General features: G+C 47.6%; 4 protein-coding genes across 4 annotated transcripts; 1 reads left to right on the top strand and 3 right to left on the bottom strand.

Moving 5' to 3' along the window:
• Positions 1-915: 915 nt before the first annotated feature.
• On the bottom strand, positions 916-2,187 carry N7446_012269 (uncharacterized protein; the record flags this gene model as incomplete). Its single annotated transcript, XM_058521011.1, has 1 exon — positions 916-2,187. One exon carries the CDS (start codon positions 2,185-2,187, stop codon positions 916-918), a length of 1,272 nt encoding a protein of 423 aa, XP_058366377.1.
• Positions 2,188-4,760: 2,573 nt separating this feature from the next.
• N7446_012270 (uncharacterized protein) lies at positions 4,761-5,681 on the bottom strand (the record flags this gene model as incomplete). The annotated part of the gene is made up of 1 exon (XM_058521012.1): positions 4,761-5,681. One exon carries the CDS (start codon positions 5,679-5,681, stop codon positions 4,761-4,763), a length of 921 nt encoding a protein of 306 aa, XP_058366378.1.
• A 1,109-nt stretch (positions 5,682-6,790) lies between these two features.
• N7446_012271 (uncharacterized protein) lies at positions 6,791-7,313 on the top strand (the record flags this gene model as incomplete). The annotated part of the gene is made up of 2 exons (XM_058521013.1): positions 6,791-7,061; positions 7,129-7,313. The coding sequence occupies 2 exons, from the start codon at positions 6,791-6,793 to the stop codon at positions 7,311-7,313; spliced, it is 456 nt and encodes a 151-aa protein (XP_058366379.1).
• Positions 7,314-8,424: 1,111 nt separating this feature from the next.
• On the bottom strand, positions 8,425-8,971 carry N7446_012272 (uncharacterized protein; the record flags this gene model as incomplete). Its single annotated transcript, XM_058521014.1, has 2 exons — positions 8,425-8,744; positions 8,800-8,971. 2 exons carry the CDS (start codon positions 8,969-8,971, stop codon positions 8,425-8,427), a joined length of 492 nt encoding a protein of 163 aa, XP_058366380.1.
• Between the last annotated feature and the right edge of the window lie 15,709 nt (positions 8,972-24,680).

Raw genomic sequence — 24,680 nt, forward strand, 5'->3', positions numbered from 1 at the left:
GAAGCATCCCTTGGAATTTCCTTTTTATAAAACGTGGGCTTGAAAAAACTAAAACACGGATGATTGAAGTTCAGGTGTGTAGACTTTTTTCCAACCACAGTATGCGTATTAATTCAAAGTCGGTCAGGTTTCCCATCCACCGTTTATGAAGAGGACTCGGGCTGTTGCAGTTGGATTGGCGATGCGGGTTTGCTGGAACAGTTTTATGCATTTGGAATTTTCTAACGGTACTACTCGGTTTTGAGTTATTGCTCAAATATCCCCGTTCCGGATCTTTGAATTTTTATTTTATTTTATTTTTTTGCCTTTTTGATATTGAGACATCTCCGCAGTAAGAATGCCAAGGTTGTATCGGTTGTTTCGGGCACACGACCTGCATTGACAAGCCGCCGTAAAGTAAGACCATTTGCTAGTAAGGAGGAAATGGATGACAAACATCTTGGTAATGCTCTGATCGACACAGACTTCAGGTAGCGGTAATCAATGAGAAGATCGCGCGGAGGCTGCGTATTTTCTGGCAAAGAACTTGAGGCGAAATTTAGCGTTTGACATTGCTAGGGTGATAGATAGATACGGGAAGAATATTGGAATAGGGGACTTACAAAACGGTTGGAGAACAGGATCCGTGTCAATCCGGCAAGCACTGTGAGAAGGCGAGTCGCTAGGCAAGAGGACTGGTGGCCCGGGCTTCAGATTACGATGATTGCTATGTCTAGATTTGGCCTCCTCTTTTGTCCGCCTTGGAGGGGCAAGAGGAGATCGACTCTAGACAAACCGTGCCTCCATACGAAAAGGCCTTCTGGTTTTATTCTATTGCAAGTAATTCTATGAGCCTAATTTGGGGGCAGTATTTAGATTCATACCGCGAATTGTCGCAATAAAGCGTATGTCATATGATTGAAAATGCGTCCCCTTTCATTCAGCTTCGGACAGTTTGAGGAGTTGCTTTAGCTGAAAATCTCCTCGATAGCTTTCCATGGCCTCCGCTTTCCAGGTTTCCCAGTTTGAATCGCCTTCGATGCCCAAGGTCTTGAGTAGCCCGAAAAAGAGCCCAATGAATCCGTCCCAATCATCGAGGTCATATCCACAACAGAATTGGATTCGATGAAGAAGCCGCCCATTTCTGACTATCTCCCCAAGATCTGGATGTCCTTTCTCTTCCAAGCACTTGGCAAAGAAATCTTCATCTTCGCCGATATGATCAGCCCCTTCGTAAAAATCCGCAACCGGAAGAAGCACAATTGGCGAGTTGAAAGCTGCTGATTTCGAATCAGTCTGGGCCCATTCCCAGTCAATAATGCCTGTTATGTTGTAGTCGTTGTCAACGAGGATCTGATCCCCCTTTTCGTCCGCATGTTTCAAGTAGAACATCCCATCGTCGAGAGAGTTTCTTGAAAAGATTTTGGGGATAATTTCTAGGAGAAAACGATGTATCAAGAAAGCATCGACTGGGCGGTTGACGTAGGATTCTTGTCGTATTATCAAATCCAATATCAATCGAATGTGTGCGGTGAAGTATTCTTCTGAAGACGAATAGGGCCCAAGCATTTTCATATGCAAGTCCTGAAAGTCGGTCAATGACTCTCGTGCGATGGGGCCCACATGAGAAGAGTTCTGCTGATTGAAAGAGCCCATTACCGAGAAGGGATAACTTTTCAGTTCAATGTAAATATCCGCAAGCTGACTAGCAATTTTTTGCCTCTGCTCAGGGGTAGTAATCGACCAGCGCAATGATTTCCCAGGCAACTTCTCCATAAGGATATAACCAACACCGACAGGGTTTGATTCGTCTGCATTGAAGTCAAAAACCGTAGGAACAGGAACTTTTGTCTTGCTCAAGAACTGCAATGTTGAGACTTCGCTGCGCAGTATGTAATCCCGCAGCTCCGGGGGTGGGGAAGTAGCGTTGAATCTTCGGATACGCGCGAGCCAGCTTTTCCCATCCTCGAATAAAATCTCGATATGATAATTCATGCCTCCCATAACTGAGCTACGCAATGCTCTGTCATATTGTAGACCCTGGGCTACAGAGCACGCGAGACCGCCGCGGAGACTGCTAGCACGTCGAGTGAGCGCTAAAATATCAATCTTTTCAATAAGAGTCGTGATTTCTTTCTTTTCAGCCTCTTGAGCAGCAGGGTCGTAATGATGCTCATCCTGTTCAGACCGAAAAAAATAAGTAGCCATTTCAATTTGTAGGATTTGATTCACAAACCTCCCACTTTGGGCACGTATGATACTCTGGCCCCAAATGTTTCGCGCAAAGATGGAGATCACAAAGGACGCAGTCCCCATACGTGCGAACAGAAGGTTTGTTGCAACCGTCAAAATCACAATGCCAAATTGCCATTGTTCGAAATTGAACGGGGATATCGTGAAATAGCGAAGCAGAGACGATAATGTCGAGCCTTGTATCTATCCGTTAAGACCCTAGAACGACCCCACCTGGTGGCTGGAATGACCCGTGCTGAATAAGTAATGTCAAACTTGCATAGACCGTGTACGATTGACACGTGTCCTTTACTGACGCAGTGGTCATCATCATATACGCACAGGCCTTGTCAGCATAGAAGACTAGATCCGATTTAGCTGCAACCCTTGTCACAATCAATGGTACGTGACTTTCGAGGACATGAGCTTGCTCCTGGGCCCCGTGCTTATCAGGTATGATGATGGGACACTTTCAGCCGCGGCGCTGGGCTACCAGACTTCATAGGCCAATGTCAGGCTTGGCAGTGTGACTGATGCAGTAGCAGCGTCAGACCTTGGGAGGTATCGCATGCATCAGCAGGCAGCATTGCATTCGTGTTGGTGGACTGGACCTCAAATAGTAGGTTCTTCCCCGGAGCTGCTCGAAGATACTCTACTGCTTTCCTACTGCGTTTCTCTATTGTATTCAAACAATTTCTCCATCATAATCAATTTGAAGTCCCTACTTCACCAGCCCAAGATGCCAAGTCCCGCCATCAAGTGTGTTAAGCAAGGCTGTAATACGTGGGCCGAGAGCGGATCGAAGTTCTGCACTGCCCATAGTACGCTACATTTGCCTCGATACACCTGGAACACTTCACTGATTTTGGCTTACCATAGAGTGAGCACTAAACCCGAGACGTTGAACGTGGAATACCGTGTTGTTCGCGCTACATATTGGAGGACTTGGATGATGTAGTTGGGCTCTCCAGATTAGACAAGACGTGCTGGTGGCATTGGTGGCGCTGATTCAATGCCATATGTAAAGTTCAGGATCGGAACTCGGGCATTGAATGGAATTATTCTTATAATCCAACACCGTGATCTTGTTCCTGTCTGGCCTCTGCCTCGTTACTTCTTACTTATTCCTGCTTTCGCCTCTTGTCTGCCTGCAGGAAGGGGCTCTGTAATCTAGGGAGATGTTTATCAAGAAACCAGTCACGTTCCTGTTGACGGTTCTATCGGTGCCAGGAGCTCATCTCTTGACCCTGGGAGTTATCTTACTCCCAGGGGCTCCTGAAACATTCCTGGGAGCAAAGAAGCAGCTTCTAGGAGCCACGTAGCCCCCAGGAAACCCGATGTAGCTTCCGGGGCCTTGGTATCCCCGCCTCTGGGAATCAAAGCCGCGTTCCTGTTGACGACTTGTTGAATCCTGGGGCGATGATTTGGCCTCCTGGGGGATCCAATGACGCAGAATTGTGCGCAGGGTTGGTGAAGGTGTCTTGTGAGAGCTTCTGCGATCCTCGGAAGGCAGTATAGTGACTCTAGGACTCTAACGTAAGCTCCCAGGGGCGTCATAGCTCCCAGGTCTGGTCAATGTATTCCCAGAGCCAGTTTCGTATTCAGCCAGGGAACGTAAACTGAAGATCCCAGGGGTACATATCGTTTTCCTAGTATTAGAAATAGCCCCGGGACCTAAAGAGGATTTCCTAGGGGATAAACAGCCCCTAGAAATGCTTTTGAAGGTTCCAGGGCCAACATAGTGATTTCTACAGTCAATTCAAGAAGCACAGAGATCTGTCAATTGCTCCAGCCCCACGAGTTGCATTTTCTGTCAACAATCTCCGCCTTATTCGACGCGGCTCCACTGAGCTGAATCCTTGTCTTTTTGTCATCGCTGGTAAGGTAACTATGTCAGATTCGAATTGAGCGACGCAGCCAGTAAATTTTGACTAAGGCCTAGTGGTGTCCAGCACTTGCAAAGATGAACGGTCGCCTTGTAATCTGAAGTATAAACAATCAGGATTTTATTTCTTGCTAGGCTTGCTTCAAAAATCCATATCCATGCTATGGCCACAGTTGCTGATCACGATGCCGAGTGTCGGTCACGTACACTCTCGAGTGATTGGCAGTCGCTTGTTCTATTTCCATCTACCTCGCCTGCACCCTACGATCACCCACGCAGAGTGGAGAGACGTGCCGACCGGCGAAGCGGTGCAGAGATGGACTCTCAGGTAGGCCGGTCGGCTCCCGCAAAAGTCCTCTACACACCGTCATTCGCCCTCAAACCATGGGTACAAAACACAGTTGGCAATGGGCGACAACTGCTGTCATTTTTTCTTGGAGGTTCTTGTCATACTACATTAATGAGCACCTCGACACAGCACTTGATGCTGAAATACCTCACTCATCTTGAGCTTCACAGGTCAGGATCCGGACGACCCAGAACTACATTGCCGGGTCAAGTCTCCTTAGAATGGACAGGCGCCTTAAGGACATGTAAAGCTTGATCTGAAGAGCGTATGCGGGCAGGCCTGACTTTTGATTATAACTTACAATGTCATCCCCAATTATATGTTACTTTGAAAAGGGAACTTGAAAGCAAACTCAACCTCTCCCAAAACATTCCTCCCATTTCTGTCTAGCACCCTGCCATTGAATACCGCGTTCGCCTCGGGAACGTACATTCTCTTCCACAAAACAACCGAGCGATCTTCATTATGAATATCCGACTTGAATTCCATCGCCGTATCATGCTTTGAAAATTTGATCGTGTGGGGTTCTCCTGAAGCGTCGATGTAGGGTAGGGTAGAGCCGGGCCGTATGTCTTGGTAAAGATCATCCCAATCGATCGCAAAAGAGGAAGATTTCACGGTACACATGTATTTCGACCGTTGAGTCTCCATTTGAGGATCTCGATATCTCAAGTATACGCCCGTACCCTTTAACCACATCACCGGCATGCTCGTATCGGGGTCTCTGTACATGTATTTGCTCTCCACAGGCTGGACTAAGGCGTCAAATGGCTCTTCTGATGTCGCGAGCTCTGTTGGCGCTTCGTGCGTGGGCTGATTGGGGGTTATTGCCACGATCCAGATTTCAGGCGTATGTATGAGTCCGCCATTGGTCTCCACCTCCGCAATTCGACTGCCCCAGTACGTTGCCGGACGCTGGATTCTCTCCATTAAATCCAGAATATCGTTACCAAGAATTAAGACTTGCAGTCCCTTCTTGATCAGTGGCTCAAAGTACATCATGAAAGGGTCCTGCTCCCTCAAAGGATTCAGATATCTGCTAGCGTAGAGGAATTTTTCTGTGACTCCGAGCAGGTGCGCTATCAAAGAGATTTCCGTGGCGGTGAGCCCACTCAACAAGGGGTCGGCTAGCTCGTAATACCCGCTCTCCGTCATAACCGACTCAAAGATAGACCCGATGACGTTACGATATCTTTGGGGTATTGAGAATCTGTATACCCATGCCTTTGGCTTCATGTTTGGATGCGGTGGGCCAATCGTAGCCAGGCTTGCAGAGAGTATGCGGTGTAGCAGTTTTGAGGGATGTTTGCATGCGCTATGCCGATATGAACATCAGTTCTTTCAGTTGATAGATGATATGCAGGAAATTTTGTTAGGATATACAAAGGAGCGTACGTACTACTTATATTACGGCGTCTAGCCCGCAATCTCGTAGTCGCCTTGACCAACACACGCTTGACGTTGTTCTTTGGCCCCGTAAGAGCTACTCCATTGGATGCGACGCGAGTGAGTCGCGCTAAGGCCTTGGCGGTAATTGCCGGACGTGTATTGGTTAAGACAATTTCGAGATTACGGGCTAGACGTACGCACAGAACACCAACACTTCCTGGCTATGCCCAGGAGGGCTACAGCCTATCGGCCAGGATGGCGCCACCCTTCCATGGCTTCCAACACCCATGGGTTGGCGAGACCTGCTCGCAACCTAGTTCCGAAGCTGCGACTCCTGTTCCCATCTACGACAGTTATTGTAATTTATGTTGGAATCGGCCGAACTGATCCTAGGAGCTGCCACGCTTTTTGTGAGGCCCCCGCCAAAGTGTTAGTTCTCAATATAAATACGAGGAATGTGAACAGGCGACATTTGGGCGCGATTCAGACAACGTAGTCAGTCTTGACCGGAGGCCTTGAGATGAAAATTCTTGTGACTTATTTGTCCAAAATTCATGAAAATATCGGCTCCATGATACATGGACACGGAGTCCTCGTAAGGAAGGAGTTGAAGGACGCAGGGGGAAAATTCTCAATTCGGTAAACTACTCCATAACTAGCAGCCAAGCCAAGTGTGCGATAAACCAAACTAAGAAAAATTGGATTCACCGCATTGCAGTCGGAAGCCTTCAATTTGATTATAGGTTGCTTATGCCTGCGAAACCCAAACAGGGATTAAGGCCCCTAGCGGCTCTCCGAATAGGAATGGTCCAGCTTTCATGCCCTCCAAGCTGGCTCAGCAGCTAGGTCAGGGTGGTGACTTTCCCTACGATTGATCTGTTGCTCTTGAGTTTAAAAAAATTCCTTGCCCTTCTACTATTTGGACCTTCAAACTTTACCCATCCATGAATAACACAATGGACGCAAAGGTCGACCTTTCAGTTCCAACTTACGCCGATCAATACTATTGGGGGTTCCAAGCACTCTGCCCTAACGATAGAAAAGTGCTCTACAACCACTTTCTGGCGACTGCGAAACTGAGATTGGAAAACAAACCACATTGGTGGCCAACCGCCGTTGATTGGGATTTTATTAATGACGGGGTTTTGGCCACTGTGAAATCGAGACTGGAAGAGGAACCTGAGTGGTGGCCCACTACTGTTGAATGGGGCTTCAAAGGTGCCTCAGGTATGCAAGAATCCAGTCAGTCTTACGTCGTGCACTCTTTTTAACACTAATACTAATGTATGTCCAGAGAAATCCGAAGTCCTAGCATGCGTTATGAGAAACTACGACCACCAGGACCTTGCGAGAATACTCGACAAAATTAGCGGGGAGCTTTATACAACAAATTGTTTCACAATAGTCAATCGATTATTCGCAATTGGGGACCCTCAATCTAACAACTCTCAAGAGATCTTGAGTACGGTCCAGAACTGAGAAATCGTTACCAGCTTGCTGATGACTCCTTGTTAGGGCCCCAAAACCGAGCCATCGGCCCAAAGACCGCCTTGCGAGAGTCTCTGCCGATAAAAATATTTGCACTGCGGAATCAGCAATCCACGAGTCATAGCACGTTCCGTAGCGGTCGTCCGGGATATGTTGGCTTCCGGAAAAATACCGGAGCAAGAACTTACGCCACGCCCGTCGATGTTAGTAGCAAGGCTGCACTCGTAAACCCACTTTACGTGCGGGTGCTAGACGTCGAATACCACTGCAGGGAGTTGCATACAACCCAACCCCAACTTGCAAATCTCAAGCACGGTTTCTCCATCGACATAGCTTCTTACTCCCAACAGGGCGATCTGTTGTATGTGATTCCTCGGTCCAAGTGATAAGAAAGGAAATTGAAAGACTAAACAATGCGCTAGGACAAGCAGGCAATCGCTCCAAGCAAACCATGCGAATTCGGAACTGATTCTGGCAGATTCTCAAGGTAACAAGATACCTCTTGAACCTGTCATTGGTATTTGCATTACCCGTGCTCCCGTGATTGGCGAGCTGTTTGTCGTCGAGCTCGAAGACCGTCGGAAAATTCAAGAAGCGTCATATTATATGTATGTTCAATCCCTGGGACGACAATATAACGCACAAACTAACCTGCAACATCAAAGGGCATATTCAATCACCATGGCCCAAATTTCCGAAAATGGGAAGTCCCTTATTTGCTTTTCGTCGGATTGGGACAAGGTCTCGAATACTATCATATCGATGGAAGTCTTCAAGAGAAGCGCCCAAATTGGAAAGCAAAGCATAGCTACAGCACAAGCTATTACCCCTCTCCCAACTGAACCTAAAGGACAAAATGCAGAATCAAATCACAACCTATGAATCAGCATAAATCTATCAGAACACCCATCCAGTCTAACTCAATGCATTGCTGTCCACGTCTCCGTCTAATTTGCCCTCAATACATATAATGTTCAAAAAGGAAATGAAACCAGACATTGAAAAACATAAATAATAGAAAGCCAAAAATTCCATGCACCTGCAAAGTAGTGAAGGGTATGTTTGGTACATCCCGAGAGTTGCACTTGTTCTTCATATTTCCTCAATCCGCGGAACAATCAGAAGAAGGTGCGGTCTGGGAGGTAGTCAAGGATGACTCCGACACTGATGACGAAGACTTCGGTGTCGTCAAAGCGGAGGACGCCTTGGTGGAAGATCCCGAGTCAGAAGCAATACATCGGCTGCCATGCTTGAGTCCGTTGTCTAATGTACATGACGACATTTCTCCCTGGTGATTGGAGAAGGTGACCACCCCCGTATCCTTCACCTGAATCCATGCAGCTGACGAATTGTCTTCCGTGCCACAAGCCTCCACCCCGTGCACAGGGTAGCGATGGGTACGGTCTCCGACTTCGTTCACCGCTGCGAGTTTGTTAGTAACTCTTTTTGCTGACTCTTATGCCAGAAGTCCACTTACTTGAGCATTTTTCTCCCTCAAGCTGGCCAAAGAATGCTGAAGATCCCGTGCAGCCATGGTTGTCATAGGACCATATCGCGCATTGACCATCAATATCAATGATCTCCAGGGTGCCGCCGAGGGATCCGCTTGCATAGGCACTGGCGAGAATCATAACGATGGAGAAACGCATTTTCCTTGTCTTAGACGAATTACAGGAGCTTAAAATTCGAAAATATATTGTGTGTTGCGTCTCGTGTCCTGTATTTCTTAACCGATTGATTCGGCGTTGTGTGTAGTCGAGCTAAACGAGGAAGGATGACAGAGACTTTTATAGAATTACCGAGATTTCTGAGAGCCTTCAGATAGCCTGTAGGGGGCACATATTGAATTATAAATGTCAGTCGGCTGACCAAAGTTGAGGTGCATAGGAGATTAACACTTTGGCAAGTATGGTCGGTTATTGAGGCTCACTATGCGGTCAGGAATCGGTTAGATCAGTTTAGGCCAGCTAAGACAACTTGATGCTTGCACAATAACCCTGACGTATCTAGGGTTAGAACATGCGGGCGACCTTTCCAGAACTGATGAGCTCCGGAGTTCTGAGGTACTTCCTTTCAACATCTCACCAGATTACACCTCACAACCCGGCCGAAGGAAAATGGCTTGTTACAGCTTTATGGCGTGTCGTCGTGGCTGAAGAAGTGAGGACTGGATATGCACTTTGACACTTGTGGCGTAGCAGGCCATTTTCGAAGTGATGTCCCGCGTCTAGGATAACGCGGGGCGCGAAATGCACAACCATAGATTCCGACCTTGGTCTTTGTCCATTCTGATAGATCTATGCTATTCATAACCGAGGACCCATGTATCCAATTACGAGGCGTATCAGGCCGCGTGTGTGGTCGGCGGTCTTGTTCCGGAAGTCGGCCCAGCCTTGGTCCCCACAACACGCTGTGTTGAACGATCCAATTCATGTTTCTGAGGCAATACAACACGGTGCGGGTGAGTTGCCTCTGGCTTTTTGTTAGCCTTTTCGTCTCTTCAACCCAAATCCGCTGCATACTGTATGTTGCGGCCGGCAGCCGCACTTTGTCGAGGCCATGAAACACATACTGATACAACAGAATGCCCTTGAACTTTACTCCTGTGCTTCCAAGTAGCATCCTGCATCACTAAAATGAAATAGAACCCGCCGAAAAGCACATATATAGCAGAAAGCATATTCATATTTTATACTTTGGGAGACATGGGACATCCTCGCCCACCATTACTATATAGCCTATGATCCCCCAGCTTGGTCACGGGCTCTCGCGACCCTGACCTTTGGCTTTTTCGAAGTTTCTAAAGACCATGTCCTCTCAATCCACCACAACCATGGATGGTGAATTCAAGCGCCTCAAAAATATCCAGATGAATGCGCTGGACGAGAACATCATGGCTTTCCTCGAAGCAACTCAGAAGTCGGTCCAATCCCGGGGCATATGCAACCCAAGGGGCCCTTTCAAGAGGTCTCTGATTCATTACGCCGCTATGGGGGACTGTACTGAGCTTCTTTTACGACTTCTGGATATTGGTGCGCCAATTGACGATCGCGATCAAAACAAACGTACCCCTCTTTCCTGGGCTGCTGAGTATGGCTCTTACAACGCAACGAGAATTCTGGTAGAAAATGGAGCCCAAGTCAATGCTCTCGACGATATGTACGGGACACCATTGTCGTGGCTGGAACACGCCGGGCGTCCTGATTGCAAAGGCCTCCCATTTACCAAAGCATATCTCAAAAAGAATGGGGCAACCATGAAAGGTGCCAAACGGGCCTGGATTTTGCAAAAGCTTGGGCTTCTCTGAGTGTCGTGTCTACGGGGGAATCTTCCAGCACCTTCCCAACTTAGGTTTCGTCCATAGTTTGCCTGTTGTGTTTCTGAAGGCTGTGATTCTTCGTTACTAAAGGAGTCTATGCATTCTTATCCCTTTTTCTTACACAGAGTTACGTCCCCAAGACAAACGTTTGTCAGCGCAGCCACCTATAACCCATGTTCCTGTACTAGTCAAAACCTCTGTTAATATCGGAATCGAAAGTAAGATTCATCCCAGCTTGTTTGAACGTTGGGATGGTAATAATGCACTATTCGTTTGTTGTACAATCTTGCCCGAGTGCAGACGATAGAGGATCGCGTACGCTAACAACCTCATCTCGTAATGCCATACTTGGGTTGCTGTAAAATCTTACCACGATGCTAATTTGCCAGCAAAGGTAATAACAACAGGATATTAAAGCAAGAGGCTTGCTGCTGACAGAACCGCCGCACCATTAAACGGAGGAATGACGTAGGAGTGGCAGAGACGTACATGGATTAGGCAACTCTGGAAACTCTTACCATTCTCCCATCTAGTGTCTTTATACTTGCACAAGCAATGGTCAACACGTTTTACCGGTAGTTCCATCAGCTTGATTGTTGGCGGCCTCAACAGGTTATCTTGCTCTCTTAATCCATCTGTACTGTACTAATATGGATGCTCAGCTAAAGCCTGAAATGGATAGCCAGAATTTGTCCAGCCAACGATCATTTTGATTACCAAAAGCTCCATACTTTGAACGGACGACAGTCTGACTACACTCCACCGCAGCAGCAAGACATATAATGGCACTTATATCATTTATTTGGAGATTAATAAGGAACGCTGATTATCCTTAAACTGATTTGTCACTTTCACTGTATTTTAGCACTGACAATATAATATAAAGCGTCCACTGATCTGTTTGAGATAGCCGCGTTTTGTCGCGTGTCAGTAGTAAGATGTAATTGAGATCTCATGATATTATGTATTCTGCTTTCAAAGTTGTAACACTTGCTCATTTTTGCATTAAGGTACTGCTACGTATTTTGATGAGCCCATGATGGAGAGAAGCGTCAGCTAATCGCCACCACATCTCTCTCAGAAAACGCAACAAGACTGCAGTGCTAAAAGTGACAATTGTAACGTTGACTGTCTTGCATACGCGCTTTCCAGGATCTGTTGATATGACGTTTTCCCCTTTCCATGGGCGCGGCTTATTATAAATCAGCGACAATGAATTTGTAATGCGAGTATCATTCTTGCAGGATAGGCAGGGTAAATTCCAACAAACAAACACCGGAGAAGAATGATGAGACACCCTGCTAGATCACTGTCATTCTGCCTGAGAATCTTCTTCGAACGCTATTGATGAGCCGCGTGACAGGCGGGGGCAGGAATGAGTCCTCATCGCCTTCATCCGCCATATCCTGGCCCAGGTCATCCGTAGGTGCGCTTTCCGGAATCACTGTGTCTGCCTCGCTGTTTTCGTCGTCCTCTGGGCGCTCGTCAATACTCGCTTCAGCTGGGCTCCACTCATCCTCGCTGATCGGTTCAGGCCTTTCTGCCTCTGTTTCGAACTCCTCCCATTCTTCGTTACTTTCCTTGTTACGTTCTAGCCGGCTGATCAATTGCTTCCCTCTTTCAGATTCCTCCGAGTACGCATACATCACTAGGTCTTGCATGGCCGACTCATCTAAATATTCCCCATGCGCATAGCAGATTTTTGGTGCAACTGTGAAAAGTCGCTCTGTGCCAGCACCTGTAGCCGGAATGGAGAGTAGATCTCGAGCCAGTCGAGTGAGAACAGGCCATTTGTGTTGATGGTCTTTCCAGTAAGCGCATGGCGAGATATTGACAACTCCTGTTGTGTGTCAGTAGTCAACAGAAAACATAGTGAGTAGTTGTCCAGACCTTCGCGGAGATATTGATCAACTTCATCTTGCCCACTCCTTGAACTACCAGCCAGACCAGCTAGTGGATGCAGAAGCCGGTCGAGCCCCAGAAGCTGCGGAGAGCAAGACAGTCCATTCACACATGACAAGCTCGTGGGCATTTGCGGCCGATACTGTAGGTGAAAGATCCTGAGATATTCAATGTAGCGCTCGGAATGGCCCAAGCCTTGCCATGACGAGGCGCCATCGAATGCGGACACTTTATATTGGGGCGCAACAAAAGTTCCAGTGCCATACATGACCCCAAAGTCTTGAAATGTCTTTTCGTAGACTTCTCCAAGTTCCATCTTCATGACAAGCGACGCCTCAAGTAGTGTTCGCTTCCATGGAGCTGATTTTCTTCTCAATATTTCAGCTGACTGGTCGATATGCGTCATTAGTATCTTGAACACGAAACAGACTTTGTGGACTGTCGCCTCTTTCGAGGCCAGGAGGGCTGTAGTGAACTGGATGAATGGCATTGTCAGCTGCAGGACGTAGTCAACCTTGGGCCAGTCCGTATTCGTCAATTTGTACCGTAAATTCTTCCTTTCCTGGCAGTACTGGTCGATAAATCTTCGCAATCTGCTGGCTCGCTTCAACATCAAAAACACCGAATTCCAGCGGGCGTTTGCATCGTCCAACGGCAAGAGTCGAATCCCTGGGGGCTGAAGACACAAGAATTCATCGCGCTTCCCGGGGGTCTCGTTGATAAACTTTGCAAACGATCGAATCTGCAAGACACAAGGGTCAGAGCTGTTTCTCGTCAGGAGGACGGAGGACATTCACCTTTTCCAAAACACACATTATTTCTTCGCCATCTGAAGGTTCAGTCCAACCATTGGCGTGTGATATTGCTCGCACATTCTCAACCCTTTCCCTTTCTGGGGAGCTTGTGATGTTTTCGATATACCGCCGAAGACAGAGCTGGATGGCCTGCACTGTGCCAGGAAGCCCAACAAAGCACTGCAGACGGCTGATACCACCAGAGGAAATCAACTTCTCTTGTAATGACAGCACCAGATTCTCGTCGACCCTATAGTCAATTGTCACGCTGAATATCCGACCAAGCAGCCCTTTGTTCCCGATCAGTGCAAGTATTTGATCACCCGGGTCAGTTCCTGTCTCGGGCCTGCAAAGTAGCTCGAATCCAAGCAGTACCTCTCGGTAGCTCCACTCTTTATCAAAGTAATACGCAGTAGTAGCCAGAAAGTCGTGCCCGAGCGGACTCTTCCAACAGCACAAGGCAATCGAAACTTTGGAGTCCCCGGGCAGATCCTGCAGTTGTGACTCTTGGTAGGTAGTTGCCACATCGTACATATGCTGGCGGAGTTGTTTCGACGAGGGAAGCTCCAAAATTTGTGGTCCGGCATAGACCAGGTTCAACAATTCTCGGAATGTGGGTTCTTCCGTGAGCCCAAATGGAAGATTTGCGGATGTAACTGTCCGCAGAAGCTGTTCTATGAGCTGCGCCTTGGTGAATCTGCTCCTCTCGGGGGAAAGCCCGCACGGGCCTCCTGGGTTGCGCCTGGGGTGACAGCAGAAACGGACACCTTCTGCTTGCTTCTCCGACAAGAGTTGGATTTCAGGTGCTTACCCATTGCGCTCGTTCCATGAGATTTGTGATGTGGGTGATGTGGGTGATTCAGCGGCGTGAGGCAAGACCGACACACTACCTTGGGTCGACCAGACCTGAGCTCTGCCACCTGGTCAAAGTGCCTCCACACCTCCGAGGAGCGCGACTCAGTCGACCATCTGAATTTGTATTGTCCATTTTTGGTCAGTTGTTGTCCATATTCGGTCTCCAGCCACCACGATAAGAATTCGTGCTCCTGGGCGGTCTCGTAGAGCACCCAATGTCGGCGGTCGGGTGCAAACCGCGTGAGGTTGGCCGAGGGACTTCTCGGTCCAGCTTCCAAAGCAACGATCCTTGAGTGGCCAGCGAAAGACTGTAAGTCGTTTCTTAGGTGAGAATCAATTGACTGCATCCGGGGAAGACATACCGAAGACCGCGATACTGGAACAGATGACGGGTCTGAGTCTGTCCCAATTGAAAACATCGCGCTGAAGAGGTGTTTTACTGGCGAGGAGACCCGTCGGTATAGATAGGATCATAGGCAAACCAAGCGAGACGGATGTTAGGGTTTTATGGTAGAGCGACCGCTGGGTCCCAGGTAGACCTCCGCAGAGCCCATAAAGCCCAAAGCCCAGCCCAACCCAACCCGCAAATGGGTTGGGTTTTGGGCCCGGTCCTTAGGCCCATCGATGGGCTAATTGTGACTAAGCACTCACCGACAGTCGGTCCCCTCCTGTCAGTGAGCCAATGCCTAAACACAAACCAATGCCTAAACACAAAAAATTCAACTATTCAATTTCAAACCTAATTTCCTCCCAACATATCATCTGGATCTACCCATTTAAATAGCTCACTATTTTCATCAATATAATCTCTCTCTCCTGATGCCTCTTCTTTTTCTTTGAGAGCTTGTTGGGCGCGATACCAATAGTCTCGAATTCTTGCATTTCCGATCTCACGACAGATCTCAACTCTGTTTTCGTTCGCAGCACGTCGATGAACTCTGATATTGCCCGCAATTGATGATAATGGGGATTTTGAAGCTCCTTTTATAATACGTCGTGATTTTTTAATCGGAATTCTGTGTTTTTGCATCCTTTTGATCGTTTGTTTTGCAAGGTTCAGATCTTGAAGCGCCTGTTTACCTCCACGAATAGCACGTTTTACATGCTTTTGGAGTTTTGAAACGTCTGGTTCATCATTTTCGAGGATTGTTTCGAGTTTATCCTCAATTTTTGACCATCTGTGAGGTGTATTTGGTGGTGAATTCGTCTGTGAACTTGGGATTTCGGCTTCGGGGGAGGGCGTATGACCATAAATTTCAATCACTGGTTCATCTTCCCACCCAGGATCAATTTGATCAGGAACAAGTTTTGGATCCCAAGGCCAAATGCCAGTATCCGCAAATGCTGATTTGATAGTTTGCGATTTGAATGTGTCTTTGCGGACTGTTTTGATCATTCGAAAAAAATGCCGTTTATCATTGACATCGCCACCCCAGCGTTCAATCTCATTGTTCTTCCGCCGAAAACGCTGTTTAAGAACTGAGAATGGTTTACCGTCAAGAGGTTGACATCGATGTGTCATTTTTGGAATAAACCAATAAGGAATGATGTTAAAACTTTGACAGATATGCTCGAATTCCGGGGTTCCATGAGAACCATGATTGTCCATAAGTAGAACTCTAGGTCTACCTTTGGTAACTCGCTTTTTCGTGACGAAATGGAAGTCCAATAGCCATTGAATTGCAGTTGTATCGTCTGTCCAGCCTTTAGAAGTTGGTTTAATAACCCGGTAATTGGCTATATTATCGTCGTCTTCGAACCAGTCTTCCATATGCTCAGAACCGCGAATCAAGAACCAAGGATGCATAACCCAGCCATCAGCTGAAATACATTCAATGCCAGTAATATTCTGACCAATTCCACCGGTTCCAATAGTCTCATTTTGGCGGGTAGACACGACATTTTCCTTTGTTCCAATGCCTAGTTGAAAGCCAGTTTCATCCCAATTATATAATTCATTGGCTTGGATCTTATTCTTTTTGAGAAAATCACCAAAAACCTCATACCAATGAATTAATTCACCGTGAGATTCAGCCTCGATTCTCGCTTTTTCTATAGGTTTTTGGGTTCGGAGGGTAATATGGGGTGGTAAACGTTGGATAAATTGATATCCGTACATTTTACTAATCCGTCGGTCGGAACCGCAGTATTGTAAAATGCGATTTGCAGCATCCTCAATATCAAAAGCATTAGGTGGTGTATAGACCGAATTAAGGAGCTCGATCCAATGAATCAAAGACTTCTCTTGCGACTCATTTAATGCTTTATTGGTAGCTGCACGCCCTTTTTTACTCGGTCGGCCCTCATTTCGGTTTCGCAGCTTCCACTTTGACACGTTAAAATGGGAGGCTGCAGACTTGATACTCTTAAATTGACCAGAATTATAGGCTTCAAGGGCATTTGAGAGCAAGATCTCTTCTTTTTCGGTAGAAAACGGCATTGTTTTGGTGGAGAGAATTGGGTTTGAAATTGAATAGTTGAATTTTTTGTGTTTAGGCATTGGTTTGTGTTTAGGCATTGGCTCACTGACAGGAGGGGACCGACTGTCGGTGAGTGCTTAGTCACAATTATGGGCTTGTACCTCGAGCCCACTGTGCGTTAATGGGGGCCCAAATGGGCCCCAAACAATACAAACATGCCGAGAATTTGGATGCCAAGATAAGTTGAACCCCCTTTTTGGTATTAATTAAATTACTTCTGTTTTACGTCCGTTTCTTACCCTGATGCCTAAGGTAATATTTTATTAGATTTAATGATTTAGAATCAATTACTAGCATTCTCTCTATGTCACGTAAAAGAACACGAGAAAACGCGGTATTAAGAAATTTTCAAAATTACAGAGGTTCACCAGAAAGTGGTGGTGCTTCCCTATAAAACCTAGATATATATCCAACATCAAAACATCAACATTCACCTTTTGGGTTATATCTCGACCCCCACCGATCGGATTTTTGTTCAAAATCAGCATGCGTACTCATAGTATTCCCTTTATTTTAAAATTTAAAATTGGACTTCATACGATTGGTGGAAGGTCGTAATACAACGATTACAGAGTCCGCTTTGTCAGCGCTTGCATGGGTTTTTATGGGGGCCCACGGCCCAACCCACTGTGGGCTGTGGGTTGGGTTGGGCTTTGAAGGTTGAGCCCATAGCCCACCGTGGGTTGGGCCGTGGGCCTAGGGTCTGGGCCCATTTATGGGCTTTGCGGAGGTCTAGTCCCAGGAATCAGTCAATGCGTCAGACATTATGTATCTTGCTCTCCTGACTAATCCGTCCGTTCTTTTGCCTTGGGTGTTGAAGTTGGATTCCGTGACACATTGAAGAAACAGCAACGTTGGTCCAAAATTCTCAATTTAGGCGGCCCGCAAATTGAAATGTCGGTGGTGTTCCGGGCTCTGCTTCGCCATTGTTGAGTCAACGCGGTACACGTTGCAAAATGTTTACTGCAACCCTGTTGATGATGGGTTTATCGGATTGCTGATGGTTTCACTGGCATCGATATGGCCAGGGCTACAAACAAAGCATACATGATACGCAGGGAAGTCAACGATCAACGATTCTCAACGCCTAATCTGGTCAACAAGTCTGCCTCTCACCGGGTCTTCCTCACTAGGAATCTAGTGAATCAACTGTCTACTGGGTTTGCACTATAAGCTGGGTTGAATTATTCCCGCACGTCTCTGAGGCTTCCATCCGCCCTCCAAGAATTACTGCGCCCGTTGGGATACCGCTTAGGGATGGTCAGGACCATAGAGTCATCAAATAGACATTTTGGCTATATAAGCGGGCGGCGCACCAGACTGGAAAAGTCAAACACATCATTTCGTTCATACTCTGTTGAGTCTTCTGACACCTAGTGTCCCTGCCCAATATGGCCACGAAAGGAGAAAGTGAACTTGTGGAAGTCATGTCCTCTCACAGTGAGTTCAATGACTCTTGTGCTTCAGAGTCAGTCTCCGAGCACTCCGAGGATGATATTTCGGAAACAAGTGAAGACCGCGCATTTGTGGTATCCGACGGAGGGCAATCCGCCTACTCAAACAGATCCTCTGTGTCTTCCCAGTACAGCCAGCATTGCCACATGCATTGCAATGACTCTTCTGTTTTCGTAAGTCGCTCGCGGAGAATATTTGAGATAATGGGCTGACATCTCCAGAATGGCCAGAAAGTACCAATAAGCATACTGAGCAAACGCATTATCCAACAGAATGAGAGTTCGGTTGTACAATATTTGGTTATATGGCGGTCCTGGGAGCAGGAAAAACCACATATAAGTGGTACTATTGAGGAGACTTGATTCGTATTTAGTATTGGAGCTGTGCATTATCCCAGTTTGTCAGTACGCGGTCTTTATATTGACGCGTGCTAAGCGATATGATCGCTTTTCACCGAGAGGCTCGTTATGTTAATATTCTTCCCAACCATATTTGGCCCTGTCTCCATCCGCTGGAGAGAATATGTACATCACTTGGTAGGCTTTCTGCATCATATCTCCAAAGTGCGATCTGAGCAAGTGTCTTCTTTTTCGTTGCACGTTCTGATATCGCCAGAGTATGGCAGCGCCCAACATCTACATCTTCCGTCCGCTCAACACTTCTACCCGCAATAAAGTGATAAATCCTAGCAAAGCCAACTCAGGTTGATCTGGGAGGATCTCACTGAAGCAGTCTAGTCTTGTGGCTTTACGCTCCAGCTATAGTCACAAATTGACATGTTTAATGACCAGAGTAAAGATTCAGTTAAGTTGGCCCGAATTTCTACGAGCATTTTCATCGCATACTTCTTTCTTTCATACGCTACTCACAGATCAAAAAGCTCTGTGTATCCATCAGCTGCATCCCTGCCCGGTTTGACCGTGTTGTCTCTCGCCGTGGGAAAGAATCATATTTAAACAGCTCGTATCCAACGTTGAGCGATAAGTAGTGCCTGGCGTGATGCCAACGTAACCTAGAACAGTTTGGCCAACATTCGTGGCTTGCTACTCACACCAGGATACCTTTCCACAATGGAAGCCCAGATCAGTGTGACCACATTCAAGTTATGATAGGAAAACACTTAAACTCGCTTGGTCCTTCGTGAAGTGCGCTTTTTTTATCCTAGACCGTCAGAATATCACTCACTGTAAGGCGCTCCCATACAGTCTTATACACTAATCTCATCCCAAAGACGGCCAACTTTATACCTGATCCTGCACATTTACGTCGACAGAGACCAGTATCTGCGGATTACTACGACAAGATCTTGCTGGGAAGAACTGTGTGATACTGCACTCGATGTTACAAGTACTGGAACATCCGTTTCTGTCGCATTTGTGGCGTACGAATAGGTACGTATTTTGACTTCCAATGGCCATTTGTAAAGATGCTGAGCAAAGCAGGAATCATGTTCCTCATGCCGGTCTCTCCTCCTCGGAAGTCCCGATCACCAAAACCCCTTTTATATATTCGAAGACCGAGGAGCTAGTTTGGAAGTGGGAACAGTCAAAGCTCTGTGGCCAGAGCATCAACATCACACTCTCGTCCACCATGATTCCACAAGGTCATCCACCAAACAAAGCTGATAGCCAAGGCAAATTCGTATCCATCGAGAATGGCTTCACTCATGTCTTCCCTCAAGCACAGCTCATGAACCTGGAACCACATGACTATCAGCTTGGAATTCTGGAGACAACGCATTCAGCAAACCTGAAGATTATCCTTCTCGGTGCGAAGCAAGAGAAGCAAACAAAACGTTTCAGCGGAAGCCTCTTTGGCCTCCAGCATTCCCTGTTGCAGAGAGGCTCTCTTTCTTCCAATCGCTGGTCAACTGAATTCTGGGTATCCGACTCGGTCGTTGTTGATTCAAGATCCATTGAAGAGGCTAAATCGGTACTCAAGGCTGTGCGTCCAGAGAGCCCTGGTGAGGCAACGTATGTCTGTGTTGGCCTTCCAGTCACAGTCTTCGGGCCATTATTCAACACGCTGGTTTCGAAATGGAACGCAAGTGCGGCTTCCTTCGAGTACTCGAACGGATTCATCTGGATATATTCCACAGTGGACCCGACAAACTTTAAGATTGACGCGGGCGAATCCTCCAGTCCAGCCAAGCAATCAATTTCTTCTATGCTGAAGCAGATGAACGGTAAATCCTGGTTTGTTAGGGCAAAGCTCATGTTCAGACTCGAAAGGTCAAGCGGGGAGAAAGCGGGTATTCTTGCCGAGCTCCTGGAAGTTTCTCATATACATGTCACCTCTTCTCATAAGCCCATCACCCACTCTTAGGACCGGCTTGATGTTGGAAGGGTTTGGAGGTTGGCAAATCCGCTGCTGTCATCTATCTTTTGTCTTCTTTTGTTTCTTTTGAATCAGGTATACGTTGCCCAATGAGGGATTAAAGGAGCCTTTCAAATCTTTTGGCAAAGAGCTATTTTTGCTGATATCTGTGCGATCTACCAATCACGCTCACATTAGGGCCAGAGAATTGCTTGTAATCGTCTTCAGCCAAACATTGACCGCAACACGTCTGGGGACTTCAAGATTAGGAACCAAATGCCAAGGTTTAGACTAAGCGAAAAGATGCCTGATGTAACTGCAATACTGCATAACTAGAAGGGGTTATATAACACAAATTCTGCAGTGATCCGACCAGCCTCGTCATATCGGGGAACTAGATTAGAATCCTATTCGGAATACAGCTCGGAGGCACGTTTGCTACAACCTGACCGCCTTCCGTAGAAACAACGCTCTTTGCGTCTTCGACGAGCTCGGGTATGATTGAATTGATAGCCTGTATGACCTGGTCCATTGAAAAATTATGGTGTGAAGACCCCACGGGCGGAGGGTCACAACAGTTTCCACGGTCGCCGTGGCCACGGCTGCCTCCCTGATCCTCCTAACAATGACAGTCGCTGCCTAATAAAACAAGCGACCATGCGACATCTGAAAATGCATCCCAACACGTTGACTGGGTTCAACCGTTGAAAACATGGGACAATTTAAAACCGCATTATATTGCAGGCACACGATAAGCGCAGAATTGGGGTTCAACGTTGAACATAAACTTCACGAGACGCACCTTTTGCGATAGAGATATGGTTTCTTTTATGCTGCGGGTGATTTTTTCACTGGTCTCAATGATGATCATTGCAATCATCAACCGGTCGTCTCAGCCCAAGAAGCCGTAAAAAAGGGCCTTCTCATCTTTTTCACCAGCAGCAATGATCAGCGCATCAACATCCCAAGCTGCTTTCGACCGCTCAATCAAAGCTCTGGTCAGCGTTGTTCAGACAACGTATGGAAAATACTATATAAACCTGCTGATGTCCAGTATTGTCTCACCTAAAAGCATGTCCCGCCCTGTGTCAAAGTTTGCCGAATGGCTTGCCAGGGCTCCAGTCCAAGACAAGTTTGGTCTTTGTGGGCTCCTCGCTCTTGTATGCTGGATATCTTATAGCCTCGCACGCCGATTCAGCCATTTGCCTTTGAGGTTGCAACACGCAGTATCTTGGAGACGCTTCTTCCAGGCGCCAACGCCAGGCGTGCTCCAGTGGCTGGATATCCCATCATACCTGCAAGGGGGAGTACTTGCAGCCCTGGTGATTGCCAACATTATTGCAATCAGTCTTCATGCTCAGACCTGGGCAGATGTGCAAAAGCGAGCCGGATGCTTGGCGGTCACACACCTTGTTCCCCTCTGCTCCGGGTTTAGCTTCAGCCTTCCGGCCCACGTCTACCGTGTCGAACGGGGCACGTTCCAGTGGGCCCATCGGTGGCTAGGCCGCATTTGCGTGCTGCATTGCCTTCTTCATGGGTCCGTGTTAGGCACAGTTGCTCGAAATACAAGCCTTGAAGCTCCCCTCGTCATCCCACTCCTGGTACGTGAGGCGGCTAGAGAACGGCAGCCTTCCCATTTCCCCAAAGGATGTCTGACTAGAAGTAGCTAACATTGAACAGGCCGGATGTAGTCTCGTCTCGATCTTGCCGTGGACGCTCGCTGCGATTCTTCGACGGTGGCCGCAACTTGGCCTCAAGATCCACCATATGCTTGCTTCGATCGCCACTGGCGCCCTTTTCTACCATTTGATCGACCGGGTATCGTCCTACCGCTGGGTTTTACTAGGCGGTATTTGCGCCGGATTTGCTTGGAGTGCGGGGACATGTCTGCATACCATGTGGCTCCACAGATCGTGGCATATCACCTCTCGACGGGCCCTCGCGCGGTCTTCCAACAGGCTTTTATGGCTTGATATTGCGGTACCGGCGGAGTGCGTGGCTCAACCGGGGCAGTATGTACAGCTCTGGATGCCACGCCTTGGAGTAAGGTCCTGCTTGCAGCTTCCCGCATTCTACGTGGCTTCGGTAGGTACAGGGCAAAGCAACCTAGGAGCATCGACAACTCATGTGTTACGCATAGTGGCCCGGCCTGGACCGGGCGTGACCGGAAGGATCGCACAAGCTGCGGATCGTGCGCACTCGACGATTCATTTTCCGGTGTGCGTGCTGGGTCCCTACGGGCACCCACCTCACCTGGGCCAGTATGGGACCGTCGTCTTCATACTTGAAGATATTGGACTCTTCTGCGCGTTGCCGTTCATACGACATCTCGTTCAAGAAAGCCGAAGCCGGAGGAACACGGTGCGACGGCTAGAGGTCCTATGGCAAGTCGGGCTGAAAAATTTCAGTAGGTGTCCTTCCTCTTCTCAGATGCTTTGCGGTGTCATGTGCTTACCGAAACAGACCATCCCCACTGGGTGGGGGAGGAAATCTCGCAAATCCTTGAACTCGACCGTATGTTTGACCGAGACGATTGCCCCGAGCATAGACATCGAGATGACCGGGGATTTGATGTGAGTGAATTCTCCTTTCGCTATAAATTTTACAATAGGTCGGGGCTTAACTCGGTGGCAGATATTGCAATTCACCACACATATCCTAGATACTCAGCCCGTGGACCAGATTCGTTACCGCAAGCGCAACTGTACGCGCTTAAAATACCACTTTCATACCATCGATATCGCCAAGGAGTTAGCACGCCTGATGGATGGTACAGGCGGAACGACCGCGGTTTCGGGTATGAGCGCTCCGTCGGTTGCCCTTTGGATTATGCCAACGCTAACTGGTCTTAGTATGCGCAAGCAACCCGTTACGCGCTGCAGTACGCCGTTTCGCTCATCCTAGAACGAGTGGCGATTTTCGATTGATTGACCTGGACCTTGAACCCTCTTGCACGTGGTGGACGGACGATGACCCTTTCTACCATGCAACATCCGAAACGATTACAGCCTCCGAACGAGCAGAATCTTCCAATACTGGCACGGTGTTTGAGACCAGTTGGACGCCGGCCCTTTTGCCTGTTGCACATACTGTCCCTGAACAGGCCACGCGGCTCTCAGGAGAAACATTGGTCAATAATAGACGATCCTGGCAGGGCGATGAGTCGGCGGTTGGGGCCCAGAGTGCCAATCACAAAAAGTGGGTTCGGCAGAAAATCATCGAAGGCGGCTTCTAAGTTAGCCAAACGTGTTAATAAGTTATCTGGCACAATCCATCCATTTGGACAAGTACGAGTCGTAGGCCTACTGCATTTATCTCTATGACCGCGCATGTACTTGTCCTGGATAATTCGTCACATCGCTCTGGCCTAGCACAGCGTGAAGCTAGAATTGACAACACGAGATGCGACCGGAGCTGCCTAGACTCTAAAGCTTCCAAAACAGGCTGGGGTTTAGTCTGAATCCTTTTCTGAATAATTACCTCCGATTAAGTGAGCAGATAACAGCAAGCAGGCATGAAAGTGAATAAATTCGCGTTGATATGGGGTGAAATGCTGCTGAAGTGAATGGCTCGGGCGGTGACGGGGAGGATGTGTGACGGGGAGGATGTTGCTGAGCCGTAGGTCATCTGAACATGGATCGGGATCGTCGCGTGGACAACCATGAACCAACATTGGCCGTACCACATCTACTTTGAGGATTTTGAACTCATAACCCACTATTATTAATTTGCTTTTTTCAGATATCGTTCATATATTGCGTATTTAGTCCCGGGGCCCTTGTCGCTTGTTCGTATATGAAATGTGAGGGGTTTATTCATTGGTTGGCCCTCGCAAAGATATATTGTGGGTAAGATATATCGAGAAATAACGCCGATTTCCATAACAGTATACCACTCTCGCTGTAGTTTTTACCACTACTCACAGTTCGACGTGAATGACGACGGATCGAAGGGAAAAAAAAAAAAACAAAAATAAAAATAAAAGCTAGATTGTTGGTTGGTGGTGAATGAGACAGCAACCAAACGTAGGGATGCACGCCGGCCAAGTCGCGCATTGACCCGACGCTCTGTCCCTAATCAACTCACATTCTACATGCCTCCTCATTCTGGACCATACCATATAACATGCCGATGCTGACCTTAAAACCGATCTGTGGGCTCCGTCCAGCCGGAAACACTTCCGGAGGCTCTGCTCTACTGTTACTATTCCTTTCGAGGCCCTCGGCTAGCGCCACGT

The sequence above is a fragment of the Penicillium canescens genome (assembly GCF_028828765.1).
Source record: "Penicillium canescens strain IBT 15451 chromosome Unknown utg000010l_segment0_segment0, whole genome shotgun sequence".
Taxonomy (NCBI): domain Eukaryota; kingdom Fungi; phylum Ascomycota; class Eurotiomycetes; order Eurotiales; family Aspergillaceae; genus Penicillium; species Penicillium canescens.